The sequence below is a fragment of the Erpetoichthys calabaricus genome, chromosome 17 (assembly GCF_900747795.2).
Source record: "Erpetoichthys calabaricus chromosome 17, fErpCal1.3, whole genome shotgun sequence".
Taxonomy (NCBI): domain Eukaryota; kingdom Metazoa; phylum Chordata; class Cladistia; order Polypteriformes; family Polypteridae; genus Erpetoichthys; species Erpetoichthys calabaricus.
Window position 1 is genome coordinate 3,016,113 of NC_041410.2, and position 27,847 is coordinate 3,043,959.

At 41.6% G+C, this 27,847-nt stretch overlaps 1 protein-coding gene across 1 annotated transcript; it reads right to left on the minus strand.

Moving 5' to 3' along the window:
• Positions 1–2,687: 2,687 nt before the first annotated feature.
• Positions 2,688–26,815, minus strand: etfb (electron transfer flavoprotein subunit beta). Its single transcript, XM_028823346.2, has 7 exons — positions 26,695–26,815; positions 21,072–21,230; positions 18,287–18,445; positions 11,708–11,770; positions 9,005–9,163; positions 7,901–8,090; positions 2,688–3,089 (listed from the first exon to the last, which is right to left on the minus strand). The coding sequence occupies exons 1-6, from the start codon at positions 26,746–26,748 to the stop codon at positions 7,920–7,922; spliced, it is 765 nt and encodes a 254-aa protein (XP_028679179.1). The 5' UTR covers positions 26,749–26,815; the 3' UTR covers positions 2,688–3,089; positions 7,901–7,919.
• Between the last annotated feature and the right edge of the window lie 1,032 nt (positions 26,816–27,847).

Here is a 27,847-nt window from a genome sequence, read left to right on the forward strand (position 1 = left end):
CATGTTTTCCTGAATTTTTCACTTAAGCTGGCACTTGTGGGTTCGCCTTCCCGGTTCCTCCCTGTGTGGGAAGCGCTTTGAGTACTGAGAAAAGCGCTATATAAATGTAATGAATTATTATTATTATTAAGTCTTCAATCTACCTCAGGGATGATTTAAGATATGAAGAGGTAGAGGAAGTGATGGCGAAGGCGGTAGGGAATGAGAACGGCGCCTGTACGCATGCACCACACGGCCCCCCTGCTGCTGAAAGTTGATTCTACAATAAAATAAAATTAAAATAAAAAGTGTAATAATTCCCACCCCGAAAGTGGATAGTAGACGTCATGTAGTGTATGGGTACACAAATTTCAGGTCAATCGGTCAAATGGTTTGCGAGCGACAGGTGATTTAAAATCCTGGACAGACAAACGGACAGCCACGGTAGCGTGCGCTCCGCCACCCCCTGGTCTGGCATGGAATTGCTCTCATTCAGGCCCTTTAATGGCCTCCCATGTGCACGTGTGTGACAACTGTCTCTAGTGAGATGCCAGTGACCAAGGACTCTCCCAAATTAAAAAGGGAGATGTTAAGTTACATCTTATGCGTCAAGATCTTGGTGAGGTGCTCCTCCACTGAGAAAGAGTTTTCATGGGCAGTGGCAAAATGGAGACGCAACCTAGAAGAGCAGCGCCTGAAGTCTATGCACACTACTGAGCAGCAATCTCAGTGTTTAACCGCCCAAAGATTTCTTCTTGTCTCACCAGGTGGCACATTATGTTCCAGGTGTTCTACCATAAAAGGTGTGCCAATGTGATATCAGACGCTTTGTCACGTGTCCCTATGTCTCTCTCTACATCAGTGATTTTTAATGTATGTAACGTATGCATCGGTTGTTACAGTTAGGTCGCGAGTTTAATGGTTGTGGGTTGCAGATGATTTGTGAAATGGGTAACGGCGAGTTGATTAAGCAATCGAAATTTCTCTGACAATCATCCACAATTCTCCAACGGGGACTCCCTCCTCAACTCTGACAGTCGTCCATGATTCTCCAATGGGAACCAAACCCCAAACCCCCGGTCTGGCGATTGGCCACAGCTCTCCAAGAGGGAAATCATCCCCTGCTCTAACGACTGTCCACGATTCTTCTAAGGACACCCTCACCCCGCACTGATGATCATCCCAGCATTCGATAAGGCAGGGGTGTCGAACTCTGGGCCTGGAGGGCCGCAGTGGCTGCAGGTTTTCATTCTCACCCTTTTCCTAATCAGTGACCAGTTTTCACTGCTAATTAACTCCTTTGCCCTTCATTTTAATAGCCCTGTTTTTAAGGATTCAGTCCTCCGAGTTGATTCTTTTCTTCATTAAATGACAGCCAAACAGAAATGAGATGTGAAACGAGCCAACAGATGACCAGCTAAATCGGGGCTTCAAACTCCAACCAATTCCTTAATGAGAAGCCGATTCTTACTGTTAATTAAACCCGTTCTTTAATTCCACGGCTTGTTGCTGCTCTCATTCTGCCACAGCAGACATTTCCAAAATTGTTGATTTTCTGTTTTTTCTAACAACACCGTCAAAATGTTTTGGTGATCTGAGAGATCGGTCTTACTGAGACCTTCACCTTTCTTTATTTTCAGATATTGTGGATAGCTGGTCGTGTGGGCAGCTCGTTTTGCGTCTCATTATTGTTTTGCTGCTAATTAAGGAAAAAGAAACAACAAAGGGGCTGAGTCAACTTAATTAAAATTAAGGCAAAAAGAAGTTAATTAGCAGCAAAACACTGGTCACTAATGAAGAAGATGGTTAGAATGAAAACCTGCAGCCACTGCGGCTCTCCAGGACCGGAGTTCGACACCTGTGCGATAAGGAATGGGTCTCAAGGATACAAAAAAGGGTAACATTGGGCTACGATAAACAAAAAAAAAATTTAAAAATGAAGAAACGCAGCTGTACGCCAGCGATGGCCGTGTGTGCGCCCTTAGCCTCTTACGCTGAACCACAGATTTTGCTTCCTTAAAATATTTGGGTGATTATGCTTCAAGCTGAAATCGAATATTATGTCAGCCTGATCATATCATGTAGGAATTTAGGGAAACAAAAACATGAAGTTTGCTTGAATTTAGTGTATTTACTTGCTTAATGTTGCTGACACACTGCATTAGTCCAGTCGAGCTCTAAACAGTTTGTTTTCGCACCACCGTCCTATTTGCAGTACTTGGGTGATGTTCAGATGTTCTGATAATAAAGCCACCGCAGCTCGGTGCGCATTCCACAATGTCTGCCCATTTAACAAAGAAAGGAGTCCCTGATCAGTTACGTGCAAACCAGTCCGACGAGCGGAGCAGGTTGGCCCGCTTTTTCAGAGGAGAGAACAGAGCCTGCCAGTTCGTCTGGAGTGCGTGCCACCTGGCAACACGCAGAGTCACACACACAGCCAACCTGTAACTGCCAATTTACATAACGCACATCTACAAGGATTGTGGGAGAAAGCTGTAGTTACCAGCGGAACAGCCCTGAAAAACTCCACATACACAACAAACCCAGCGTGCAGGATCTGCAACCACTTCACCACCATTAACAGTAAAAATGAAGAAGTCACCTTCCATCAAATGAGGAAGAAAAGGGGAGGATTGTACCCAAACTATAAATCAACCCGACTCCAAATCTTCATTAGGCGGTGCACAAAAGCAAAGCAACATCGTCAGGATGGTTTATGCTTCTTTATGATCTTCAAATTAAATACGTGAACTCCAAACCTCAAAGAGAAACAGCAAAGAGTTCAGCACTAGAAACTGCCCTCCCGATACAATCAGTATTTGTGATATTTGCAGTGAATTAATGTACCTAATTTACCAAGTGATGCTTACAAACTGATTTATTTTAAACTGCATCGTGCTCCCCCAAACACAATCAAGTGTGAATTAAGCACCACTTGAACTATATGTGCTAGGAAATTCCCATTCTGTCTGTCCATGAAGACGCAATCAAGAGACTCCATCAGCAAGGAAGGGGAGGTTCGGTCGCACCGACTCAACAGCCAACGCGTTCGACAAACTGGCCTCGTCTCTGATATCACAAGACTGCTAGGACTTCACAAGGCCGGAATTCTGCAGAAAGAAAAGAAAAGAAACACAAAAATAGAAAAATGACATTTTGTTTCGATTCCCAGAGAGTGAAACATTTAACGGATGCAAAGTTAAGCTCTTTTATTAACATTAACAATGACCTACAGATCCACCCAAAGACAAAATGGCATCAGAAACACAACCTCGCATACGGTGCAGTGAAAAGGAACACGAGCCCCCTTCCTACTGTGCTGTTTTGGGGGTACCACCTGTGCCAACAGCAATACGTCTGCAGGGGGCTCACTGCGACAGAACTTTTCTTTTTCTTTTTATGTCCTTGCTTTATAGTCATCGTGGTGTGTGTTCAGAACAAAGTGTGTATTGTCACACACGTGCGCATGGGAAGCAGTCTAAGGGCTCGTTTATACTTCATGCATCATGGCTGCCACACGTTATCAGCGTTCATTTGACGTGTCCTCTAAGCAGGTCCTCAGAAATTAAAGCGACACGTGCGCGAGTTGCAGTACCAGCAAAAAGTCGGGGTTGCGCAGTGTGATAAAAGTTGGAATGTGACGTCCGAGTCTCTGTTTACTATCTACATGTGACAGAAAGCCACTTTGAGGATCCTACGGGATCGGTGTGCGCGCTTCGATGTTTAATGAACAGTTCGATGTGGTGAAGCAAAATGCCGACATACAGATGCATTTGTGGAGCTTTTATATTCAAGCGTCTCATATTCTCGATCGTAATGACACAACACGTTTTAAAAGTCTCATGTACCGTCTTCTGTGCCATCTTTTTTATCTGGGGCCTCCTCCTGACCTGACAGCAGCAAAAGCCACACAGAACACATGACAGTTATGATATTCCAACTCTCTGCACATTTAGAATCCGTGTTTCCTTTGTGCCGGTCCCAAGCCCGGATAAATGGGGAGGGTTACGTCAGGAAGGGCATCCAGTGTAAAATTTTGCCAAATCAATATGCAGACAATATGATCCGCTGTGGCAACCCCTAATGGAAGTAGCCGAAAAAAGAAGATTTATACTTGATATGACTTTCATGATGAAATACAGTTAGGTCCATAAATATTTGGACAGAGACAACTTTTTTCTAATTCTGGTTCTGTACATTACCACAATGAATTTGAAATGAAACAACTCGGATGCAGTTGAAGTGCAGACTTTCAGCTTTAATTGAGTGGGGTGAACAAAACGATTGTATTAAAATGTGAGGCAACTAAAGCATTTTTTGAACACAATCCCTTCATTTCAGGGGCTCAAAAGTAATTGGACAAATGAAATAACTGGAAATCAAATGTTCATTTCTAATCCTTGGTTGAAAACCCTTTGCTGGCAATGACAGCCTGAAGTCTTGAACTCCTGGACATCACCAGATGTTGGGTTTCCTCCTTTTTAATGCTCTGCCAGGCCTTTACTGCAGCGGCTTTCAGTTGCTGTTTGTTTGTGGGCCTTTCTGTCTGAAGTTTAGTCTTCAACAAGTGAAATGCCTGCTCAATTGGGTTAAGATCAGGTGACTGACTTGGCCATTCCAGAATTTTCCACTTCTTTGCTTTAATAAACTCCTGGGTTGCTTTGGCTGTATGTTTTGGGTCATTGTCCATCTGTATCATGAATCAATTTGACTGCTGTATTTAGCTGGATTTGAGCAGACAGTATGTCTCTGAACACTTCAGAATTCATTCGGCTGCTTCTGTCCTGTGTCCCATCATCAATAAACACAAGTGTCCCAGTGCCACTGGCAGCCATGCACACTGCCTCCCTCCACCGTGTTTTACAGATGATGTGCTATGCTTTGGATAATGAGCTGTTCCACGCCTTCTCCATACTTTTTTCTTGCCATCATTCTGGTAGAGGTTGATCTTGGTTTCATCTGTCCAAAGAATGTTTTTCCAGAACTGTGCTGGCTTTTTTAGATGTTCTTCAGCAAAGTCCAATCTAGCCTTTCTATTCTTGAGGCTTATGAGTGTCTTGCACCTTGCAGTGCACCCTCTGGATTTACTTTCATGCAGTCTTCTCATTATGGTAGACTTGGATATCGATACGCCTGCCTACCCCCTGGAGAGTGTTGTACACTTGGTGGGCTGTTGTGAAGGGGTTTCTCTTCATCATGGAAATGATTCTGCGATCATCCAGCACTGTTGTCTTCCGTGGACGTCCAGGTCTTTTTGCGTTGCTGAGTTCACCAGTGCTTGCTTTCTTTCTCAGGATGGACCAAACTGTAGATTTTGCCACTCGTAATATTGGAGCAATTTCTCGGATGGGTTTTTTCTGTTTTCGCAGCTTAAGGATGGCTTCTGTCACCTGCATGGAGAGCTCCTTTGACCGCATGTTGTCTGTTCACAGCAAAATCTTCCACATGCAAGCACCACACCTCAAATCAACTCCAGGCCTTTTATCTGCTTAATTGATAAGGACATAATGACGGACTTGACCACAGCTGCCCATGAAATAGCCTTTGAGTCAATTGTCCAATTACTTTTGAGCCCCTGAAATGAAGAAGGGATTGTGTTCAAAAAATGCTTTAGTTGCCTCACATTTTTATGCAATCGTTTTGTTCACCCCACTGAATTAAAGCTGAAAGTCTGCACTTCAACTGCATCGGAGTTGTTTCATTTAAAATTCATTGTGGTGACGTACAGAACCAAAATGAGAAAAAAGATGTCTCTGTCCAAATATTTATGGACCTAACTGTACATTAAAGTTTGTATATTACATTTTACAGACAAATCGTTAACTTTCATTTAACTAATGAATACTGTTAATAATTACACACATGGGGTGACACGGTGGCAGAGTGGTAGCACTGCTGGCTCGCAGGGAGTCCCGTTGCTGGTATTCCCTGCCTGGAGTTTCCATGTTTTCCTGCTGGGTTTCCACAGTGGGTTCCGGTTTCCTTCCAAAGGTATGCAGATTTGGCAACACTAAAATGACGCCAGTGTATGTGTGTGCTTGTATTCACCTTGCGATGAGCTGATGCCCCGTCCAGGGATTGTTTCTGCCTCGTGCCCAATGCTAGCTGGAATGGGCACATCCCTGGATTGATGGATTTAATCGTTAAACATCCTTTTCAGAGATATTGCGGTAAGGTGTCATCGGAGTTTAATGGGTGTTCCAGGCAATTCACAACACAGAGAAGCCAAACCTGTTCTCATCATGATGATATCTCACACTGCCACATTGTGGATTTTTACAGATTTACGTAAAGTATGCGCGCAAGTATAAACAGTAAAACGCTTGCAGTAAAAAGAATCCGCTGCAGTATGCGTCACGTCGGGTGAAGTATAAACCTGGCCTAAGGGCTTAAAAAGGAGTAAAACACCGAGTGTGAGGTCAATTCATTGTATTAATGCCTCTTCTCCCTCTCCTGCAGACCGCCAGAAGACACACCCACCTAAATCTCCTCCCACTTCCGGCAGCAGTTCACAACCCTGTTGACCTCACGTCCGCCCGAAGACACACCTCTTCCTTTCCCGCAACTATACAGCATTTGTTTTAAGTTGCAGTCTATGTTATGACTCAGTGCTTAATGACTACACGTTGTTGTTACGGGGTGGAATCCCCAAACTTTCATATTGTTTCTTGTCTCTTATTACAGTAGAGTAGAACCTCTGGTCACGAACGTTTCCGAACACGTACAAATCGGGTTACGATCAAAAAGTTTGCCAAACTTTTGCATCTGTTCGCAACCACACGCTCTGGTAGCGAACTAAAACACTGGCAGACAGTTTCCCTTCCGGTTCATACGTGCCAATGATTTCCGCACGTGCTCAGTCTCTCCCCGTACATCGTTCTCGATCAGACGTGCGTGCATTCGCTGTGAACTCTTTGTACTCTATTTCGTGTGCTTTTCAATTAATTTTGCAATTAACCATGGCCTCTAATCAAGTGAAGAGTGGTAGTGTTGGTGAGAAGAAAGGTTCAAAGAAAATTGAAATCTAGGAACGTAACCCCCGCAAATTTTGGGGGTGTACTGTAATTAACTATTTTTGTGCTTAAAAAATATAAAAAAAAAAAAATACATACAGTTTGTATGGGCTGGAGTGGATTAATCGTATTTACATACAGTCTTATGGGGAAATTACGTTCAGGTCGCGTCCAGAGTTTTGGAACAAATTACGGTCGTGACCAGAGGTACCACTGCACAATAACGTTCAGTGAATCCACTTGACTTGACATTCCTAGTCTTCCTCCTCTTTCTCTATACATTTACCATTCGTTTGCCCAGAGGTTGATGCGCTTGCCGCTTCCTGAGCAGCTCTTCTTTTCTCCACCCTAGCAGCCCACTTCTTCTCCTCTTTCGTTGGCATCTTCTCACGTTAAAACTGATTAAGTCAGTGTTTGTGTTGCAATTACTTAGTACGTTTTTCTTCATTTTTCACTTAAGTGCTTAGTCTGCCTCAAGAATGATTTAAGATATGAAGAAGTAGAGGAAGTGACGGCAAAGGTGGTAGGAATGAGAATGGCGCCCATACGCATGCGCCACACAGCCACCCTGTTGCCCGCTGCTGAGAGCTGATTCTACAATAAAATAAAATAAAAATAAAAAGAGGAATAATTCCTATCCCAAAAGCGGATAGTAGAGGTCACGTAGTGTATGTGCACCAAATTTCAGGTCAGTAGTTCAAACAGGTGAATTAAAATCAGACAAATGGACAGCCATGGTAGCATGTGCTCCGCCACCTCCTGGTCTGGCATAGAATTAGGAGAGGACATGCAGGTGATGGGTGTGACAGAGCAAGATGACGAGGACAGGAAGAAATAAGGAACAAGATGATCCGCTGTGGCAACCCCTAATGAGAGCAGCCGAAAGAAGAAGAAGAAGATTAGCTTACCCTTCTCCATAAATGCAATCTATATCCTGCCCGAGTCCCGGAGTTTCTTTATGAGGTCTTCTACTGTTTCCACCTTCACCCCTGCTTGCCTCTGGGAAGGCTCTTCCACACTCAGCACTTCTAGCTGTGAACTCAAATCCACCCCAAGGTCAGACGGCTTGACGGTATCAATCTTCTTTTTTTTTGCTTTCTAAGAATGATAAAGCAGGACATATCAACACTTTTCATTAATGCGATTTCAGAAAATGCTTGCCAGGCCCATAATTGACTCATATGCTATCAATGCTATCTATTATAAATAAAATGTTAAAGATTATTCTTGTGCTTTTCTTCTTCTTCTTTTGGACTTGGATAATTTTGTTTTGATTTTTTGCTCCTGTATTTCTATTTTATTATGTTTTCTCTGAACTGATTTTAAAGTAAACTGTTGTATCCGTTACGTTATCATTTCTGTGCTGGCCAGTGCGACTTTCTGCACTATGGTGTGCTGGTCTGGTAACAACAATTCAAGAGAGGCCCACCAAATCAACGAGCTGATTGAGAAGGCAGGCTCAGTTATGGAAAGCTCTCTGGACATGCTGGAGGAGAGAATGAAAATCAAACTGATGGTCATTATGAACAGCGCTTCACACCCTCTCTATGACACACTAACATTTGTACTTTCAGCCAACAAATTGTTCAGCAGAGGTTTGTCAAGAACTTTGGGACTCCTTTAGACCAATGGATCCTGTCTCAGGATCAAAAACTAAACCTAAAGCATTAAGTGACTGAAATGAAATAATAGATTTGGTATCCTAATCTGGTAATTTAATGTCCTTTCCTAAAAGTGTATAATCTCCATTCTGTATCTACTTCTGTTGATCTGCTGACCAATGTGTCTCTGACTCTTGGCGTTCATTTCAAAATGAAGTTTTTGTGCTGCAGCACTTAAAAAGGTTCACCCTTCTCTGCAGGCATCTGAGAACTAATTTTTAAGAGTCATTTAATCCCAACTCCAACAGAAGTTAGTAGAAAAAAAATATTTATGTAATAACTGCAGAACTATTGATTTCCATTAAAATGTCAATATTTGCCAATAAATGATCAGAGTAAATAAATACAGACCATGATATTTGGCAATGTGGCATAACGGGGTTCATTCAAGCGGAGGTCTGCAGTCACGACTGCCGGCATCTTGATCTTAATTGTCTCTAAACCTCCATCAATTTCACGTTCCACTTTCAGGCTGTCCTCTTGGAAATCGACCTGTGATGCAAATGTTCCCTGTTGTTTTTTTTAAAAAAAAACACACATATACACCGATAAACATGATTTTCATAAATAAAATATAAACAAATAAAACATGTGCAATGTACACAATATGAATGTTGCTGGGTCTCCTTTATCAATGCCTTTGAGGATTTTTAAATATCAAGATTAGGTCCCCTCACTCAGTATCCTCTGCTCGAGACTAAACAGGTGTAATTCTCAGAGTCTGTCAGAGTCAAACTCGTCCTTAAGGCAAGTTTAGTAAAAGCGTCAATCTCTAACCAATGTATTCCCTGTGAGCAAGCGCCCCCTGCTGGATGATAAAAGACAGAATACAATGGAGGAACTGGCAATCAAAAGCCCTGCCTTAGAACTGATAACAAAAAGAAGACAACCAATTTCTGACTTATTAGTAAAACTAAGGGAAGGTTCACACTTGGTTAGAAAATTAGAACAGTTCTGATGGGAATGGGCTATTCTGCCCTTTAAACTTGCCAATCCTATTCAGCTAAAATATTTGAGTCGAAATCTGAAGATTCCCAAAGTCTTATGTCTATGGTTCTATGTGCGAGGGAAAACTTTTAAAATATTTGTTCAAAATTTCTCTTTAAAAAGTTTCCAACTGTGTCCTTGTGTTCTTCTTCCCCGGGGGAAACAAATTCAAATAAATAAAATTTATTTTATATCAATTAAAAATTTGCATGTATTCCTTTTTAGCTGTAAAATATGTTATTTATATTATTAGATATTTTGCAACTATTATCTCTCTCTCTCACTATATATATATATATATATATATATATATATATATATATATATATATATATATATATATATATGCATTCATAGTGTGAAACACAATCTTATTGTATGGGTGGTTACCTACCAGGTAACGCATGCAAGTCGGCAAACGTCCGCCACACTCTCTCAGTCACAAGAAGAGATCATAGAATATTATATATATATATATATAAGAAATGGACGGACAGCCCCTATAAAAGCAAAGAGATTGCTAGGGAACTGTTATTCCCCCGGCACGCTAGATGGCAGCAGTCTCGGATATCCCCACCTAGTGGGAAGCCAGCAGGGCATGCCAGGAAATGTAGTCTGGCAGGGCAGCCCTGCTGGGGTCACAGGGTGCCACAAGAGGGCGTTCCAGAGAAACAAGCTCCCTACTCAAATAATGGACTTCCGTGTGACTTGGAAGTACTTCCATTGGGCAATCGTCGTGGCACCGGAAGTACTCCCAGGTCTGTAATAAAAGGGACTGCAACTCCCTCACTCAGGCAAGTTGGAGCTGGGTGATACAGAAGCAACACTCGACTGGAGGAGGGTAGTGAGGTGGTGAGAGAGTATAATGCAGAGAGATAAAGACCAATGTTTTGCGCATATTGGTAATACTTTTGGAGGTATTTAAATAAAACCTTTGTTTATTTTTGATAAAGGACTGTGTTTTTGTGATCGTGTTGGGGTTTGGGGCTCACTGATGCCCTGGGTATATCACAATTTATATATATATATATATATATATATATAGTCACACACACGTGTTTAGGAGACAACTAAGGGGCTTGAGTACATGTAATTCCACGCCAGACCAGGGGGTGGCGAAGTGCACTAATTCTCCCTCTCGATCTTTTACAGACTATTGTAGGGAAATCCCGCCTGGCTCTGGGGCAGCCAACGACATCACTTCCTGTTTCCGGTCCTGATGACATCACTTCCTCCACTGGCCATTAAAGCCGCCATCTTGCTTCCAGTTAATCAGTTCTGTTCTGGACTCAGTTTTGTGAACATTTCTATTATTTTGACGCACTTTTGCAGCCGGGAAAAATTATACGGGTGGCTGCCCCAAACCTTTTCCATGTCTTATGGTTGTTCTTGTGACAAATATATATATATATATATATATATATATATATATATATATATATATATATATATATATATATATATTTGCAGCTGGAGATCCACGAAGAGAGAAAAAAGAATTACGTATCATAAAATAGTTTTTTTGATTCTTTTTTCTCCCTTCATGGATCTCCAGCTGCAAATATGCAAACCGTATCACAGACCTTCTCTTCCATATATATATATATATATATATATATATATATATATATATAAAAATTATTGCAGAATTTATTTTAAAGTAACAGCTGGCATCCATTGTACTAATTCTCTTGATCATTTAAACACTACTAGTCATTTTGCCTCTTCTCTTTGCTTAAACTGAAAAGGTTCAACTCCTTCAATCTTTCCTCAAAGCCCGTATCTCAAACTCCTGCACTTTTTCAAACAAATGTGTTTCTACTTTCATTTTATGAAAACATAAATATTTTTTCCAGGAATACTTGAAATAATTCAAAATAGTGTATAAGGAAAAAAACATTTTTGTGAAATAATACAACACAAGAACAGTCCATTCTGAGAGAGGAACAAATGAAAGAAAACAGTGATAACTACAAATCAATGTTGTCCTAATCTGCATCATATGTTTGCTTATTCTAAACATTTAAATAGAAATACATTGCATTTCAAACACAGAAATGAGGTTACCTGCGGCCAGTCAAGCAGAGCAGCAGTCATCTGACCGGTCTGATTGCAGTCATCATCAATTGCCTGATAAAAAGTAAAGAATCAACTGCATCAGTAAATTCAGAATGTAAAATATATTTAAGCGTTAATGCTGAACTCTGCACACATAAACATATAATGGAGTAGGACAATGTTTGCAGCTCACACAATATTTATATTTCTCAACCCTATGCAAAATTTTCATTCAGGCCTCTTTTTTACTCAATTTGATATTACATGATGCATTTGCAACAGATGACGTGACTTGAATGCAAGACAAAAATGCATTAAAACCTGCAGTAAGTGTAGGAAAGTTGTCCTCAACAAGCAAACAATTTAAGATCACTGTATAGATTGGCAAAATTTACAGCCAGACAGTCACATAAGGCTCAAACTAGTGTTTATAATTAAACTAGCTGAAATACCCAGCTTTGCAAGAGAGGAAAATAAAGTTTTTGTTTTTTGTTTTTTTTTTAATTGTTTGAGAAAAATATTCTATATCTACTCGCGTATAAGTCAGGTCTTGAAACCCATAAACTCAGACCCTGACTTATATGCCCATTCAAAAATGCGACACTTAAATTTTCTCCTCCAATCTCGCATCAGTTTCTCAGACACATTGAAATTTGTTGCAGCAGCACAGTTACTAATTTCTTTTGCCGCTTCAACGATGTTTAATTTAAAACCTGCTTCATATTTTCTTCTGATCGAACGCTCCATCGTAGATAAGGGATGCTGTTATGATAAAGGCGTATGAGGGTGTGAGATACAAAAAACACAAAACAGTGCAAACGTCGCTTCAGAATAGTGCGGGTATTACCATGTGGTCACATAGGCAGAGAGGGGGAGACTCGATGATACCCACATAGAAAAAAAAGGCTGTGTGCTCCGTGGTTCCTCTCTCAGGTGGGTGTTATCATATTGTAATCTCCTGGACCAATAGCGTGAATTTTCCACATTCGACTTATACGACCGACTTTATAAAATACCAGAAATTACAGTATCTCACAAAAGTGAGTGTAGCTGCCGAAGCGTAAGGTGAGATCAAGCTCGGGTAAAACGCATGTCAAAAGAAATCTCTCAGTCCAAAAGTTCATTTTAAAAATATTTAGTGAAAGTTAAAAGCAAATAATCCACACTAGAATAAAAGGAAAATAGTTACATACGTAGAATAAAAGGTAAAAAAAAAAAAAAAGGAAAAATGTATCTTGTCTAAACTTAGCTTTTCTTGAGAAACTTTAGTCATTTTTATACTTAAAAGTTCTTTACTTAAAGATTCTTAGCTTCTAATTCTGTACGATTTAAACGTATGGCGCAGCACATAAATTAAGTGCTGTTTTCTTACATATTTACTTCACACACTCAAAAGCCCCGTAGGCCGGTTGGCACGGTTTAAAACCTTATGCCTTCCACACCTTACTCATGGCAAGGCTGTCACTAACTGAAGAATAATGTTAACTCAAAGCTGTTAGAAATGGCAAAAATATACCAATACAATTCTACTTACGGGGGTTATAGATTATGCATTGTCATCTAGTAAAATACTCATGAATCTTATAGAACTAGGAAAATGGCTCTTACAATAAAATATTTACAAAAATGTGTACTGACTGTATCTTTTCATGGCACAACACTGAAGATATGACACTTTGAGACAATGTCAAGTAGTCCGTGTACAGCTTGTATAACTTGTAAATTGTAAATTACTTGTAAATTTTTATTTTGAGGGGACAGCTTGTAAATTTGCTGTCCCCTCAAAATAACTCAACACACAGCCATTAATGTCTAAACCGCTGGCAACAAAAGGGGGTGAGTTAGGGTTGATTTCACCATACAGTATTTTTAGTCGACCACTGAGGAACATGTGTACCAAGTTTCATGAAAATCGCTCCAGACGTTAGGACGTGATGCTGTAACATACATACACACATTGACTTTTTTATATATTATATAATATATATATATATATATATATATATATATATATATATATATATATATATATATATATATACATACAGTGGTGTGAAAAACTATTTGCCCCCTTCCTGATTTCTTATTCTTTTGCATGTTTGTCACACAAAATGTTTCTGATCATCAAACACATTTAACCATTAGTCAAATATAACACAAGTAAACACAAAATGCAGTTTGTAAATGGTGGTTTTTATTATTTAGGGAGAAAAAAAAATCCAAACCTACATGGCCCTGTGTGAAAAAGTAATTGCCCCCTGAACCTAATAACTGGTTGGGCCACCCTTAGCAGCAATAACTGCAATCAAGCGTTTGCGATAACTTGCAATGAGTCTTTGACAGCGCTCTGGAGGAATTTTGGCCCACTCATCTTTGCAAAATTGTTGTAATTCAGCTTTATTTGAGCGTTTTCTAGCATGAACCGCCTTTTTAAGGTCATGCCATAGCATCTCAATTGGATTCAGGTCAGGACTTTGACTAGGCCACTCCAAAGTCTTCATTTTGTTTTTCTTCAGCCTTTCAGAGGTGGATTTGCTGGTGTGTTTTGGGTCATTGTCCTGTTGCAGCACCCAAGATCGCTTCAGCTTGAGTTGACGAACAGATGGGCGGACATTCTCCTTCAGGATTTTTTGGTAGACAGTAGAATTCATGGTTCCATCTATCACAGCAAGCCTTCCAGGTCCTGAAGCAGCAAAACAACCCCAGACCATCACACTACCACCACCATATTTTACTGTTGGTATGATGTTCTTTTTCTGAAATGCTGTGTTCCTTTTATGCCAGATGTAACGGGACATTTGCCTTCCAAAAAGTTCAACTTTTGTCTCATCAGTCCACAAGGTATTTTCCCAAAAGTCTTGGCAATCATTGAGATGTTTCTTAGCAAAATTGAGACGAGCCCTAATGTTCTTTTTGCTTAACAGTGGTTTGTGTCATGGACATCTGCCATGCAGGCCGTTTTTGCCCAGTCTCTTTCTTATGGTGGAGTCGTGAACACTGACCTTAATTGAGGCAAGTGAGGCCTGCAGTTCTTTAGACGTTGTCCTGGGGTCTTTTGTGACTTCTCGGATGAGTCGTCTCTGCGCTCTTGGGGTAATTTTGGTCGGCCGGCCACTCCTGGGAAGGTTCACCACTGTTCCATGTTTTTGCCATTTGTGGATAATGGCTCTCACTGTGGTTCGCTGGAGTCCCAAAGCTTTAGAAATGGCTTTATAACCTTTACCAGACTGATAGATCTCAATTACTTCTGTTCTCATTTGTTCCTGAATTTCTTTGGATCTTGGCATGATGTCTAGCTTTTGAGGTGCTTTTGGTCTACTTCTCTGTGTCAGGCAGCTCCTATTTAAGTGATTTCTTGATTGAAACAGGTGTGGCAGTAATCAGGCCTGGGGGTGGCTACGGAAATTGAACTCAGGTGTGATACACCACAGTTAGGTTATTTTTTAACAAGGGGGCAATTACTTTTTCACACAGGGCCATGTAGATTTGGATTTTTTTTCTCCCTAAATAATAAAAACCATCATTTAAAAACTGCATTTTGTGTTTACTTGTGTTATATTTGACTAATGGTTAAATGTGTTTGATGATCAGAAACATTTTGTGTGACAAACATGCAAAAGAATAAGAAATCAGGAAGGGGGCAAATAGTTTTTCACACCACTGTATATATATATATATATATATATATATATATATATATATATATATATATATAATATAGATAGATAGATATATAGATAACAGTTACAAACAAAAAAGAACATTATTTACATCTTTTACAGCAAAAAAGGAATACATGCACATTTTTAATTTCTATACAATAAAAGCATGTCCACAAAAATGCCATTCATGCACATTTTAAAGCATGCCAACAAAAAGAACCGACCCATTTTTAATTAAATCGTAATCCAAATAGACATACCCACAAATGCATTAAGCACACACGACTAACCTTTCTAACTTGAGACTGTCATTTGTTTTGCATTATAAGTAAAATTATTGAAAGGGACTGAGAATTACGAGAATGCAATTGCTTTGGTATTCATGTCAGATTTACATTTTGAAGATCTGATAATGTTGTGCCGCTGAAAGTCTGGAAATGATTAAAGGAATCGTGAAGTCAGAAGATTAGCAAGGAATTCTAGAGTGGAGCAGGCTACCCAGTGGCAAAAAACGAGGTGCTGGTTGAAGATCAGGTGTTCTCCAGCAGGGCACTAATGGACAAAAATGAGTACTGATCTCAATCCAATTGAAAACCTTCAGAAAGAGCTAAAACCTGCTACTGAGAAAAGGAATCCTGCGAATGTTTAAGAGCAAGAACAAATTCAAACTAAAGAATGGGAGAAACAACCAGCAGAAATGGGCACAAAGCTTATAGATGGTTACAAGAAATGTTTGGATGCTGTCGTCATTGCTAAAGTTTCTATAACCATTAACAACATTTATTTCTATACCATGTTTTCATTCAAACAAGGTAGCTCAAAGTGCTTTACAAAATGAAATAAAAGTTAATATAACAAACAAGATTAGGCAATAATATTGTACAGTTTGTAACAAAGAAAAAGGTAAGGCCTAATGGCCAGGAGAGCAGAAAAAAACAAAAAAAAAAAACAAACTCCAGTTAGGCTGGACAAAAAAACAAACCAACCAACCAAGTACAGTGATGTGCCAACTTACAGCTCCACTTGGCTGTATTTCAGGTAACAACGTGTACAGGTCATTGCATTTGAGACTCTGTGGGTCTGGAGTGGGTCAGTGGGGCGCACACGGTACTTGCTGCTATTTTTGTAGTACAAACTGATCTTCGCCTCTCAGCGGTCGGACACCAGGTCCCTGTAAGGCAGTGTTTCTCAACCGTTGGATCGCTCAGCCAGTGGGTCTGCGTTTGCCATCTTTGGTTCACGGTGGGTGACCTAAGATACTAGCAGTGCCGTGTGATAAGTTTCCCCATTTCTCCGTGATCCGTTTTTCAAGTGCTGCTGGTGTGTCATCAATGAATTTAAAAAAGCAAAACTGTGGTGCAGGAATATAAAGACTGAGAAACACTGGTGTAATAAAGGTGGTGTGGGTCACATGTGTAAGAATTAGGAAAGCACCAATCAAAATAAACCTTAAAGGGCCCTCCGAGAGTCAGCAAACATATTAGACCCTGTGGAACAAAACTAATGGCAAAAACAAAAGATTTATTATGGCAGCTGCTTTTGGCAGTTTCTAGAAAATTACCACTCTACTGTTTCCCTATGGCACTCGGATGCAAGTACAAATCGCCTTAACTCCGTCGTCTGTAAAATGGCGCATGACTGTACAAGTAAAGAGGGACTTTAATACTCTTCATGTCAGTTTGTTGTTGTTGTCATCGTCTGTGAAAGAAATAAACCTACACACAAGTTGAAAAGACATTTCATTTATTGTGTAATTTTGGACATCTCTCAATTATAAAAAAAAAAATCTTGGGAGGGAGATGAGACGTGATCTTCTCGGAAGACACTTTGACGTCCCATGAGAGACACTTTAATGTGAGACAAAAGGACAGCTGCTGTACAGGCTTTTAAGTGATCGACATGCAGCGTGACAAGCAGAACACGCAGCTCGCCAGCAGCTGATCCGACCGCATCTCCTTAGCATGCGTTCAGCCCCCCTGAAACAACGCGAGCAGCATTATACGTCCTACGAGAAAGAGATTTAACCACGTCCGGGGACGGAAATAAAGGACAAAGAGTAGATGACAAAGTAGAACGTCGTAAAGAATTCAAAAACGTGGGCCGGTACACATGCAGAGCAGGTTCGAGATAATGGAAGTACGAAAATTCCAAAGTCTCAAAAAAACTGATAGTAAAGACCGCATTAGCACAAACAAACGGAAATTATTACTTGGTGAAATAACGGAATAATATATTGTTCGGATTTAAACTTTAAGTCGGAGACCTGTAGATCGTCTAATTTGTGTTTCCAGCGAGAATTAAAAGATTCCAAAAACGTTAGCGCGGTAGGAAGTCTCGTGAGACGGAGACTTTTAACATGAGATTCTTTCAAGTCACACCACACTTACAACTATTTTCAAACAAGACCACCGTCATCTAACCTCTCAGTCGTGTGAATGCTTTTGTCAGACACACTTCCTGCACTCTCAGCTCTTATAAATTTTATCAGGACAATAATTTTATACGTTCTAGATGATACATCAACGACAAAGCAAAGAAGAAAAAGCATGGACAAACAATCAAGAAAGTCGTTTTATTTATTAGAGAGAAAGAAATGATATTCACTCACAGGCAGTTACATGCTGTGTTGTCACAATGTAAGTCCAAAACACGGAATCAAAATTCAATGCGATCTTGAAGAAAAGTTAATTCCAAATATTGTGTTTTACTAAAGTTTTAAAGTAAAAGTGAGAATAATGCATATGTAACAATACCCATGAAAATAACAATCTCTTTAAATTGTATATCCGGTAAACCAAACCCGGGGGTGGGCGAGTGGAGCCCCCTAGTCCTTTTAAAATATTCTCATGATCAAGAAGTGTGTACATTTCCAATTATTTTTGAACATAATGCCAAAAAATAATGAACAACCACCAGCAGGTCTTACCTGCTTCCCCAAGATTATAAGACGGACGTCCTCCTTCTTAGCCAGTGCTGCAAGAATCTTCGATACCTGAAGCGGCCCTAAATTCTCATAATCTTTGCCAGAGACGTCGACATGAATCCCTCTGTCCGCTCCCATAGCCAAAGCTGTACGAATTGTTTCCTAAAATTTTGAAGTTACAACAAAAAAATAATAAAAGTGACAAAATATATAATTTCATATAGTAGAATTGTTTACAGTGAACCTTTTGAACAATTTACTTTTCCTTCAACATCCACTTCAAATGATTACTTCTTACCTTTTAACTTCCTCATGATATCAGCCACTTAGTGTTGTCAAATGTACAGATTAATGTGAAATGTTTTAATTAAGGATGAGCTAAGACGGTTTACCATTGTGACACCGGAGTAATGGCTGCTGAAAATGAGGCTCTACAGTCACAAGGGAATAATAAATTGTAAATCGGTCATTTCAAACAGTAATAGCCATTTACAACAATAGTAAATGACTTGCCTATGTTTTTGACTAAATTTAATAGTCCCTTAAAAATGAAATCCATTTTTTGGATGATATCAAACTTTTAAACACTAGATCAGACAGATAAGATACATTCGTGAATTTATTTCTAGTAGGATTCAAACCATTCTATATGCTGCGTTCAGTTAATTCAAAACGCTGCTGCAAGAGTCATTACAAGAACTAGAAAGTGCGACCACATTGCCTTTGTTCTTAAGTCCGTCCAGTTAAGCTTCAGGAGGATTTCAAATCCCTGCTTCTTACATATAAAGCTTTAAATGGTCAAGGCCCTGCTTACGTATCTGAACTTAGCATTACCTACAAACAAGACTCTGCATTAGATCTCATGATCCTGGGGTTCCAAGCAATAACAAAGTAAATTAAAAGTGGGAGGTCGAGCCTTAATTACAGGGTCGCAAAGCCATGGGCCAGTCTGGCTGCTTTTATGAGAGATACTCCTTTGGGCTCAGGCTGAAGACTCAGTAGTCTGGCACACCCTGATTAGAGCTGCTGGTTAGCAGTGCTAATGGTATCTTTTGATTGTCACTTGTTTGCATAAAAATATAAGCAATATAATAATTATGAATTGTTACTAACCCTCTCTCTATTGTCTTTCTCTTCTTGGTATTCTGCTGTCCCACTGCTCTACCACTTTCCTGCCCGTGTGATACTAGGAGCCTTGGAAACAAACAACATAAAGATTCTGTCCTCATATAAACAGACTTTACTGCAGGACAGTCAGGAGGTGTAGGCAGGCCAGTTGGCTGAGGTGTCCAGGACTATGACCGTGTCTGACTTGGCCTGTTACACCTGACCTCAGGCCCAGAGGTTTATTTTCTCCAGAGATGCTGCTGACTGGAGTTGGTCCTCCTCTCCTGTTGTCAACTGGCCATAGTTCATCAATAAGAGTAACAAACAGATATTGTTAGGATCCATTTGTGTCAATCAACTGCCTTGCTTCAGAGTGTGTTTAACAAATCTGTTTTTTTTTTTTATTGGTATGCATTACGTAATTAGTAATTACTAAACCGTTAATTGTATTTGACCTGTGTACCTATTACAGTGCTCTAAACCTGCACTCACAAAAAAATGTGAATTGAATTGTAATAGGAAAGGCACCCTATGATTATATGGACGGCAAAAGAGATATAATTAGGAAAGGCAGTATGACTATTAGGTACATAAAAAGTGAGATAGAAAACATGCTTTAAAATCAAAAAGAAAAAGTACCTGCCAATGCCTGGGTATAAATAAGCAAAGGAAAAACTGTCGTTTGAAAATTCAACATGGCTAAACGCAGCCCAAGATGAGTTAGGAGATGTACCCCGAGACAAAAGCTGCAATTCTGCGAGACAATTAAATTGTTATCCAAATTAACTGAGAAGAAAACACTGTGCCTACCTGTGCTTGCTACAAATCTTTCTGCATGCAGGTGACAATATCCCCACCCCATCCAGCACACTCCTGCTGCCTGATGGGAATTGTAGTCCCACTGTTGGCAATGTTTTAAAAAGTTGCCCCCACTCCTCAATATAACCACTCTTTCAGATACGACATATGGGTTATATTTTAAGTTGGGCCAATGGCAAGGCACTTGCAAAATTTCAGAAAAAGCAATTGAGCCTTCTTCATGTGGTAAGCATACATTAGTTTAGCACACCCTGACTAGAGCTGCTGATTAGCTGTACAGACTGCATCTCTGTTGTTAGTCATTAGCACTATAACATAAGTAACATGGTAGGTATAATATGTTACTAACTCTCACCTATTCTGTTTCTCTTCTGGGTCCTCAAACATGGCACTTGGTGCTACAGCCCACCTGCCAAGTTGTTTTGCCTGCCTAAGGTAAAGTCATCCCTGGGGGGCTGTCAAGAGGCAGGGCCTGTTAAAGCCGTTGCAGCACTTCTTGTGTTTTATTTTGGGCTATACAAAAATAAATTGTATTGTATTAGAACAATCTAGACGAGCACAGCCCAACAAAGCTGGCCAGTCTAATCACTTAATTCTTCCAAAATAACACTAAGTTGAGTTTTGAGGGTCCCTAAAGTCCTCCTGTCTACCTGGTCACTTATTCTAAGTGTCTGTGACTCTCTGTGTGTGAAGAAAAGCATCCTAATGTTTGTATAAAATTTACCCTTCACAAGTTTCCAACCGTGTCTCTGTCTTACACCCAAATGCCTTACTATGCTATTTATATAACCAGACAGGTATGGCACTATATACTCATTACTCATCTCGGTGATGATTACTGAAATGGACGAGCACACAATACCTGGGACTGCTGGGGCCCACAGCTCACAGCAATCACTTCCTTGATGAGTTTCTTCTCCTTGAGACGCACGGCCTCCTCTATGGCGATCTCACAAAAAGGGTTCATGGAATGCTTGACTCCATCGGTTACTACTCCTGTTTTATCTGGCTTCACCCGAATCTGAAAGTTAAGGCACACAGACACACATAAGAAGAGAGCTCTGATGGACAGTGGCTATGCTCTAAAGATGCTCTGACAAATCAAGTAACAAAAAGTAGAAGAGGTCTAACTAATACCTTGATTAAAAACAACATTAGTAATAATAACTAGAGGGCTCTGCCCCCTGCTCACTTTGCTCGCCAACCCCTGGAGGAGGGCGTTGGGTAACTGGCTACCTAGCGGCTGAGCCACTCGAAGGGTGTCGGGGCGCCCCTCCATTAGAAAAAGCAATTGTATGTAAGGAGATGGTATACAGAAGAGTATGCAGGGCCTATCAATATATTTGGCATCAATCACATTGTCAGTTGTTTCTCCTAACATTAAACGTTGTATTTCGCATATTGTTCGGGATATTTTTCTCTGTTGCGTTTATTGAACGATTCTATTTGTTCTTCATTTTTATTATACAGTCGTGGCCAAAGGTTTTGAGAATGACACAAGTGTTGGTTTTCACAAAGTCTGCTGCTTCAATGTTTTTAGATCTTCATGTCAGATGTTTTTATGGTACACTGAAGTAGAAGTACAAGCAGTTCAGAAGTTTCAAAGGCTTTTATTGACAATGACATTAAGTTTATGCAAAGAGTCCATATTCGCAGTGTTGGTCTTTCTTTTTCAAGACCTCAGCAATTCATCCTGGCAGGCTGGCAATCAACTTCTGGGCCCAATCCTGACTGATGACCGCCCATTCTTGTAGAATCAGAATTGGTGGGTTTTTGTTTATCCACCTGCCACCTGACCACAAGTTCTCAATGGGATTAAAGGTCTGGAAAAGGAGTTTCCTGGCCATGGACCCCAAATTTCGATGTTTTCCAAAATATCCTCCAAGAGCAACTTCTGCCAACCATCCAAGAACAGTTTGGAGACCAACATGATGGAGCACCGGGCCATAAGGCAAAAGTGAGAAGTAAGTGGCTTGGGGAACAAAACATTGACATTTAGGGTCCAAGGCCAGGAAACAATTCCCATGACCTTTAATTCCATTGAGAACTTGCGGTCAACAGGTGGGTGGACAAACAAAAACCCACCAATTCTGACAAACTCCAAGCACTGAGCTGTCCTCAGTTGTGATTTATTCCAGATGTTGATTGCCAGCCTGCCAGGATGAATTGCAGAGATCTTGAGAAAGAAAGAAGGACCAACACGGTAAATATGGACTCTTTGCATAAACTTCATGTCATTGTCAATAAAAGCCATTGAAACTTCTGAACTGCTTGTCATTCTACTTCAGTGTACCAGAGAAACATTTGACAGAAAGATCTAGAAACACTGAAGCAGCAAACTTGGTGAAAACCGACACTGGGGTCATTCTCAAACTTTTGGCCACGACTGTATGCAGCTCTTTTAGTCCATTTTCTTTTTCCGACATTCATTATCAGCTCTTGCCACTCTTTTTCTATCTCGATCTACGACATTCTTGAATAGATCATTTGCTTTTCTGCTTTGCCATTATAAGTGACTGCACTGAAGGCCAAGTTAGCAACACTGAGAGTGTCCCAGGGTGGGATGGAGGGGGGATGTGAGCAGCAGGAGTGATGATTGGGTGAGTGGCGTGGAGGGGCGTGGTCAAAGCTGCGTAACGCGGGCGCGACGGAGACCTTTTTTAATTTAATTGAGAGATCTGAGCCAGCACAGAGGTGTGATGGTGAGCACTGCTGCCTCATGTATCCAGTGTTCGGAGTTTGAACCCCATGCCTGGTTGTTGTCCGTTTGATGTTTGCATGTTGCGGATTTAAGACGACTTCAACGCCTCCGATTATCCACTGAAATGCCATCTTAACCAGTAATGCAATGCAGTTGGCAACACGATTGACAAAATCTGCTTTGAATTCTAAAGAATAAAGACAAGAATCAAGATAAGGCATTGTTGATTTACACCGCAGACACATATGAGAAGCCCTAGGGGCCTGAAGACTGGATTAACAATGGCTAGCCTGAAAAGTCTCAACTTCTGCTACAACGTGTAGATGCAACGTTCACAATTTGCCACAAATAGCACGAATCCATGGATCCACACGGCCTGCAGTTCAAAAGAGTGTGAATGTTTCTTGAGGATGCATTAGGCCTCTTACCGCCAAATGAATGCCATTGGAAAACCACAGTGAAACAAAGCATTGCTGCTGACCTTTTGTAAATGCATAATCGGCCAGGTAGACATGCTGTGATTATTACATAATCATCTGATTACAGTTATTTTAGCTGACCGTGGTAATGTTACATAAGCATAACCAATGTTAATAGATTTGCCTTTCTTCCAATGGCCAGTCCCTCCACATCATCCCTACTGCATCTACAACTCCTACCACTTCAGTTACTACGGCCAATGATGAGTCCACCTCTGACCATCAGTACGGGAGACAACTGAGAGAGGCTACACACTGGAAAAGCCAGGAACGTGATGGAGTCAGTCCTCAAATAGGCAGCCAGTGTGGTGTAGTGGTTAAGACTCTGAGGTTTTGGGTTCAAATTCCACTATCGAATATTGTGTGACCCTGAGAAAGCCCCTTGCAAAATTGGAAAACCAAAAGAAATGCAACCAATTGTATCATAAATGTTGTAAGTCGCCTTCGATAAAGGTGTCAGCCAAATATCCATCCATTGTCTCCCACTTATCCGAGGTCGGGTCGCGGGGGCAGCAGCTTGAGCAGAGATGCCCAGACTTCCCTCTCCCCGGCCACTTCTTCTAGCTCTTCCAGGGGAATCCCGAGGCGTTCCCAGGCCAGCCGAGAGACATAGTCCCTCCAGCGTGTCCTGGGTCTTCCCCGGGGCCTCCTCTAGGTTAGACGTGCCTGGAACACCTCACCAGGGAGGCGTCCAGGAGCCACCTCATCTGACTCCTCTCGATGCGGAGAAGCAGCGGCTCCACTCTGAGCTTCTCACCCTATCTTTAAGGGAAAGCCCAGACACCCTGTGGAGGAAACTCATTTCAGCCGCTTGTATTCGCAATCTCATTCTTTTGGTCACTACCCATAGCTCATGACCATAGGTGAGGATAGGAACACAGATCGACTGGTAAATTGAGAGCTGACCCTTGCGGCTCAGCTCCTTTTTCACCACGACAGACCGATGCAGAGCCCACATTACTGCGGATGCCGCACCGATCCGCCTGTTGATCTCAGCCAGATAAGTAAATGTAAATGCAAATACTGTAACTGGGGCCCGTGCAGACCAACATTGTGCTGCCTTCTGCTACCTAAGTCTGTCACTAAGGCCCCAGAAAATATGTCTGCTGTGGAAACCAACCTGCATTGGCAGACACCTCTTCACGTAACGACTACAGGACTAGTGGCACTTATAGTATTATGTCTCACCTCATGAAGGCATTGGAGAGACTGACCCTGGTCTATATGAGCCTACTGGTCAAAGACCCCCTTGGACCCAAAGCATTTTAACCACTGGACAAAGATTACAGTGGAAGGTGAAGGCATATTTCCCATGTGGACAAAGCAGGCAGGTGTGCTTACATTACGCACCGTGTTCCCCCCTCCTTACTCCCCAGCTGGCCTGTGCTCACACTGCGCTTAATACTTTCTGGTCCCGGGCACACTTTCATCACAACCATGCGATTTTGTGTAAAGGCAAAACAAGATCCAAACACGGAGTGACAGCATGCACATCACAAGGATTTTACATTTTTTGTGGTTGTGTTGGAGTCGTGTTAGGCAGGATGACGCTCTGCCCACTTACAGATTTACTGAGCGTGCACAACAGTGTTTTGCTGTTAATTGTGCTGCACGTACGAGAAGATTTTTACAGTGACAAATGGTGTTAAGGAAGGGATTTGCAGCATTTCCTCCATCCATCCATTATCCGACCCACTATATCCTAACTACAGGGTTACGGGGGTCTGCTGGAGCCAATCCCAGCCAACACAGGGCGCAAAGCAGGACACAAACCCCGGGCAGGGCACACACACACACACCAAGGATAATTTAGGATTGCCAATGCACTTAACCTGCATGTCTTTGGACTGTGGGAGGAAACCCACGCAGACACGGGGAGAACATGCAAACTCCATGCAACCTGGGAAGTGGACCCGGGTCTCCTAACTGCAAGGCAGCAGCGCTACCACTGTGCCACCATTCCGTGCTGCTTCCTGCCAACTGCAATTCACGTTAATGTGTAAGGTGAGAATAAAAACTTGTTTTTAACTCAAAAGATACTGAATGAAATGAGAATTGCACTCTCCTGACTTGTCGCATCACTGATGTCACATCTGTTTTCCGTGCTCAGGCACGTTTAGCGCTCACACTGTTCCCGAATGCTACTAAACTGTGCTCTGGCCCACCTCTTCTAAGTGGGCCAGGGCACAGACAGTACGGTTGGCCCGGCATGGAGCGACCACACTAGTCAAACAAACTAGACTTTGCGGGAGTTATGTGCGGACAAATGTGCTCGAGCACAGAACAAAGTGCCAGTGCAAGAACACCCTTAATGTATTCTTTTTCTATTATTGCTGCAGTGCCTTCAATACAATCCAGCCATCCCTGTCAAGGGACAGACTCAGAGATGTGGATGTGCCTGTGGTGTCCTGGATGATGGGCTGTCTGTCAGGCCAATGACAGTCTGAGAGCCTCAAGGACTGTGTGTGCCACACAAGGCACAGTTCTGTCTCCTGTACTCTTCACTCAGCACAACTCTGACTAGAAGTGCAACAGCAGGTCCGGTCATTTGCTGAAACTGTCAGATAATTCTGGACTTGATGAGGTGTAATCGTACGAGGGATGAGACAGAGGAGAGAGATCAGAGGGGAGAACTTTGAGAACTGTCTGCAACTTAACATCAGCAAAACCAAGGAACTGCTTACCGACTGTCACGGCGCTCTTGTTTGTATTGTAAGGGTCTGTGAATAATAATAATAATTCATTACATTTATATAGCGCTTTTCTCAGTGAAGTCTGCTCTTCTCTTCTTACCCCGTCACCACTGCCTCAAGATAAGCGGGGCGAAGATTAAAACCCGAGCGAGGTATAGAATTCGTGCATCGCGTAGAAAACTCCCTTGTAAAAGACAAGTCTGTTCAACAAACGGGTCAGATCGGAAATCGGCACAACGATTTGAAGCACAGAAAAAAGTGAAGCGTTCGACGTGGGGAGAAAAGCGTGAGCGTTTCGGCAAATGATTGCAAGGACTGCCACACGAATGGCATTACTGAAAACAAAAGCTGAAGGCTTTTTAGCCACCACGCGTTGTATGCACTTTGAAGCCCGACATGACGTTGTGTCTCTTCTGTCCAATCAATACTCAAGCAGCAAGCCCATAGACTCGACTCCGCAGCCGGACACCACTGTCACCCCTGACCTTGTCCCCACAACGCCGGCAAAACCAAGCACGTATCTTTATTTTTTTTTTCCTAAAGATGTGATTTAAATCCACAATTCAGGTTTTCTAAGCCCTCTTCAACGTGATCGCAAAGCTTGCATGTTACCTTAACAGCGTAATCAATTACGCGCTTAACTCCTACAAGCACCCGGGCAGACATCTTGCGCGGAGAGGAAGTAGCGGGAACTACAACTTCCTGTCGTGAGGCCTACCGACTGTGTCAAAATAAAAGCCCTGACAGAGTGCTTGTGCAGGAGGTGGGTTACTCGCGCCGGCCTTACACTTGCTGTGATCTGCGTTGTGCTATTGGCCGGGTTAAAGCTGAATGTCATCATGGATCAAAAAGTGGTTCTAGGTTCAAACCATTATTCGGTTCTGTTATGTTCTCCAGTGTCTGCCTGGAGTTTTTTGAACAGATACTTAGGTTTATTCCCACACTTCAAGGATGGGCATGACAGACTGACTGAAAGCTGTAAGATGGGTCCAGGTGTGATTTGTAATGAACGGATTCCTGCCTTACACTCTGTGCTGTTAGGACTGACTGCGGCACTCGAGATCTAAGAATTCATAATGCTGTGGGATTTAAAAAAATGGAACAATAAATCCAATTTCTGGTAGAGATTTTTACCCAGTGCTGCCAAGATAGTTTCCAGTTGAACATTATTGTGAGTACCTTCGCATATAAGTGTCTGCTAAGCAAATAAACATAAATATAATGCATCCAATTTATAAGCTACTTTAGAAAGAGGGATGTATCGTAGCATCCAGGAGTCCAAATCTAAGTGGGACACACTCCGCAGGTGGTTGAGACCCATCCCTAGTAACACCTGGGAATCTGGCTATAAAAGGCAGAGTAGTGAGAGACACAAATGTGTCACCCGGCTGCTACACCCTGTAGGCCCTGATGTGTGGCCGCCAGTGAGCCTCAGATGTGGACGCAGGCCCTGGGTTGGCTCACTGAGTTGGGGGAAATAGTAGCATACGGTCAGATTACCTCTGACCCTGAAGTAAGGCAGGACTGGATGGCACGCATGAGCAGTGTAGCGGGCAAATGATGAGGCAGAGTGAGCCCCAAAACAGCTGGGGTGCCAACCAGACAAACCCTGTTTATTTTGAACAAAAGAGAAGTAAATGAAAACAACTCACAATATCGTTCCAACAAACATTTGGTTAATAGCCACCTATCTTAGATAGTGCTGGTTTGGCACCAACCCTGGTAACTCGAGCTCACATCTCCAAATGAGACACCACCTTCTGAG

What these genes read in the sequence shown, in the direction of transcription:
- etfb (XM_028823346.2), bottom strand. Translation starts at nt 26,748, where the DNA reads ATGTCTGCCCGGGTGCTTGTAGGAGTTAAGCGCGTAATTGATTACGCT. An exon ending in GTGGGCCCCAGCAGTCCCAG is followed by an intron (nt 18,446 to 21,071) that starts GTATTGTGTGCT and finishes TCAAAATTTTAG; the next exon opens with GAAACAATTCGTACAGCTTT. An exon ending in TTATAATCTTGGGGAAGCAG is followed by an intron (nt 11,771 to 18,286) that starts GTAAGACCTGCT and finishes ACTTTTTATCAG; the next exon opens with GCAATTGATGATGACTGCAA.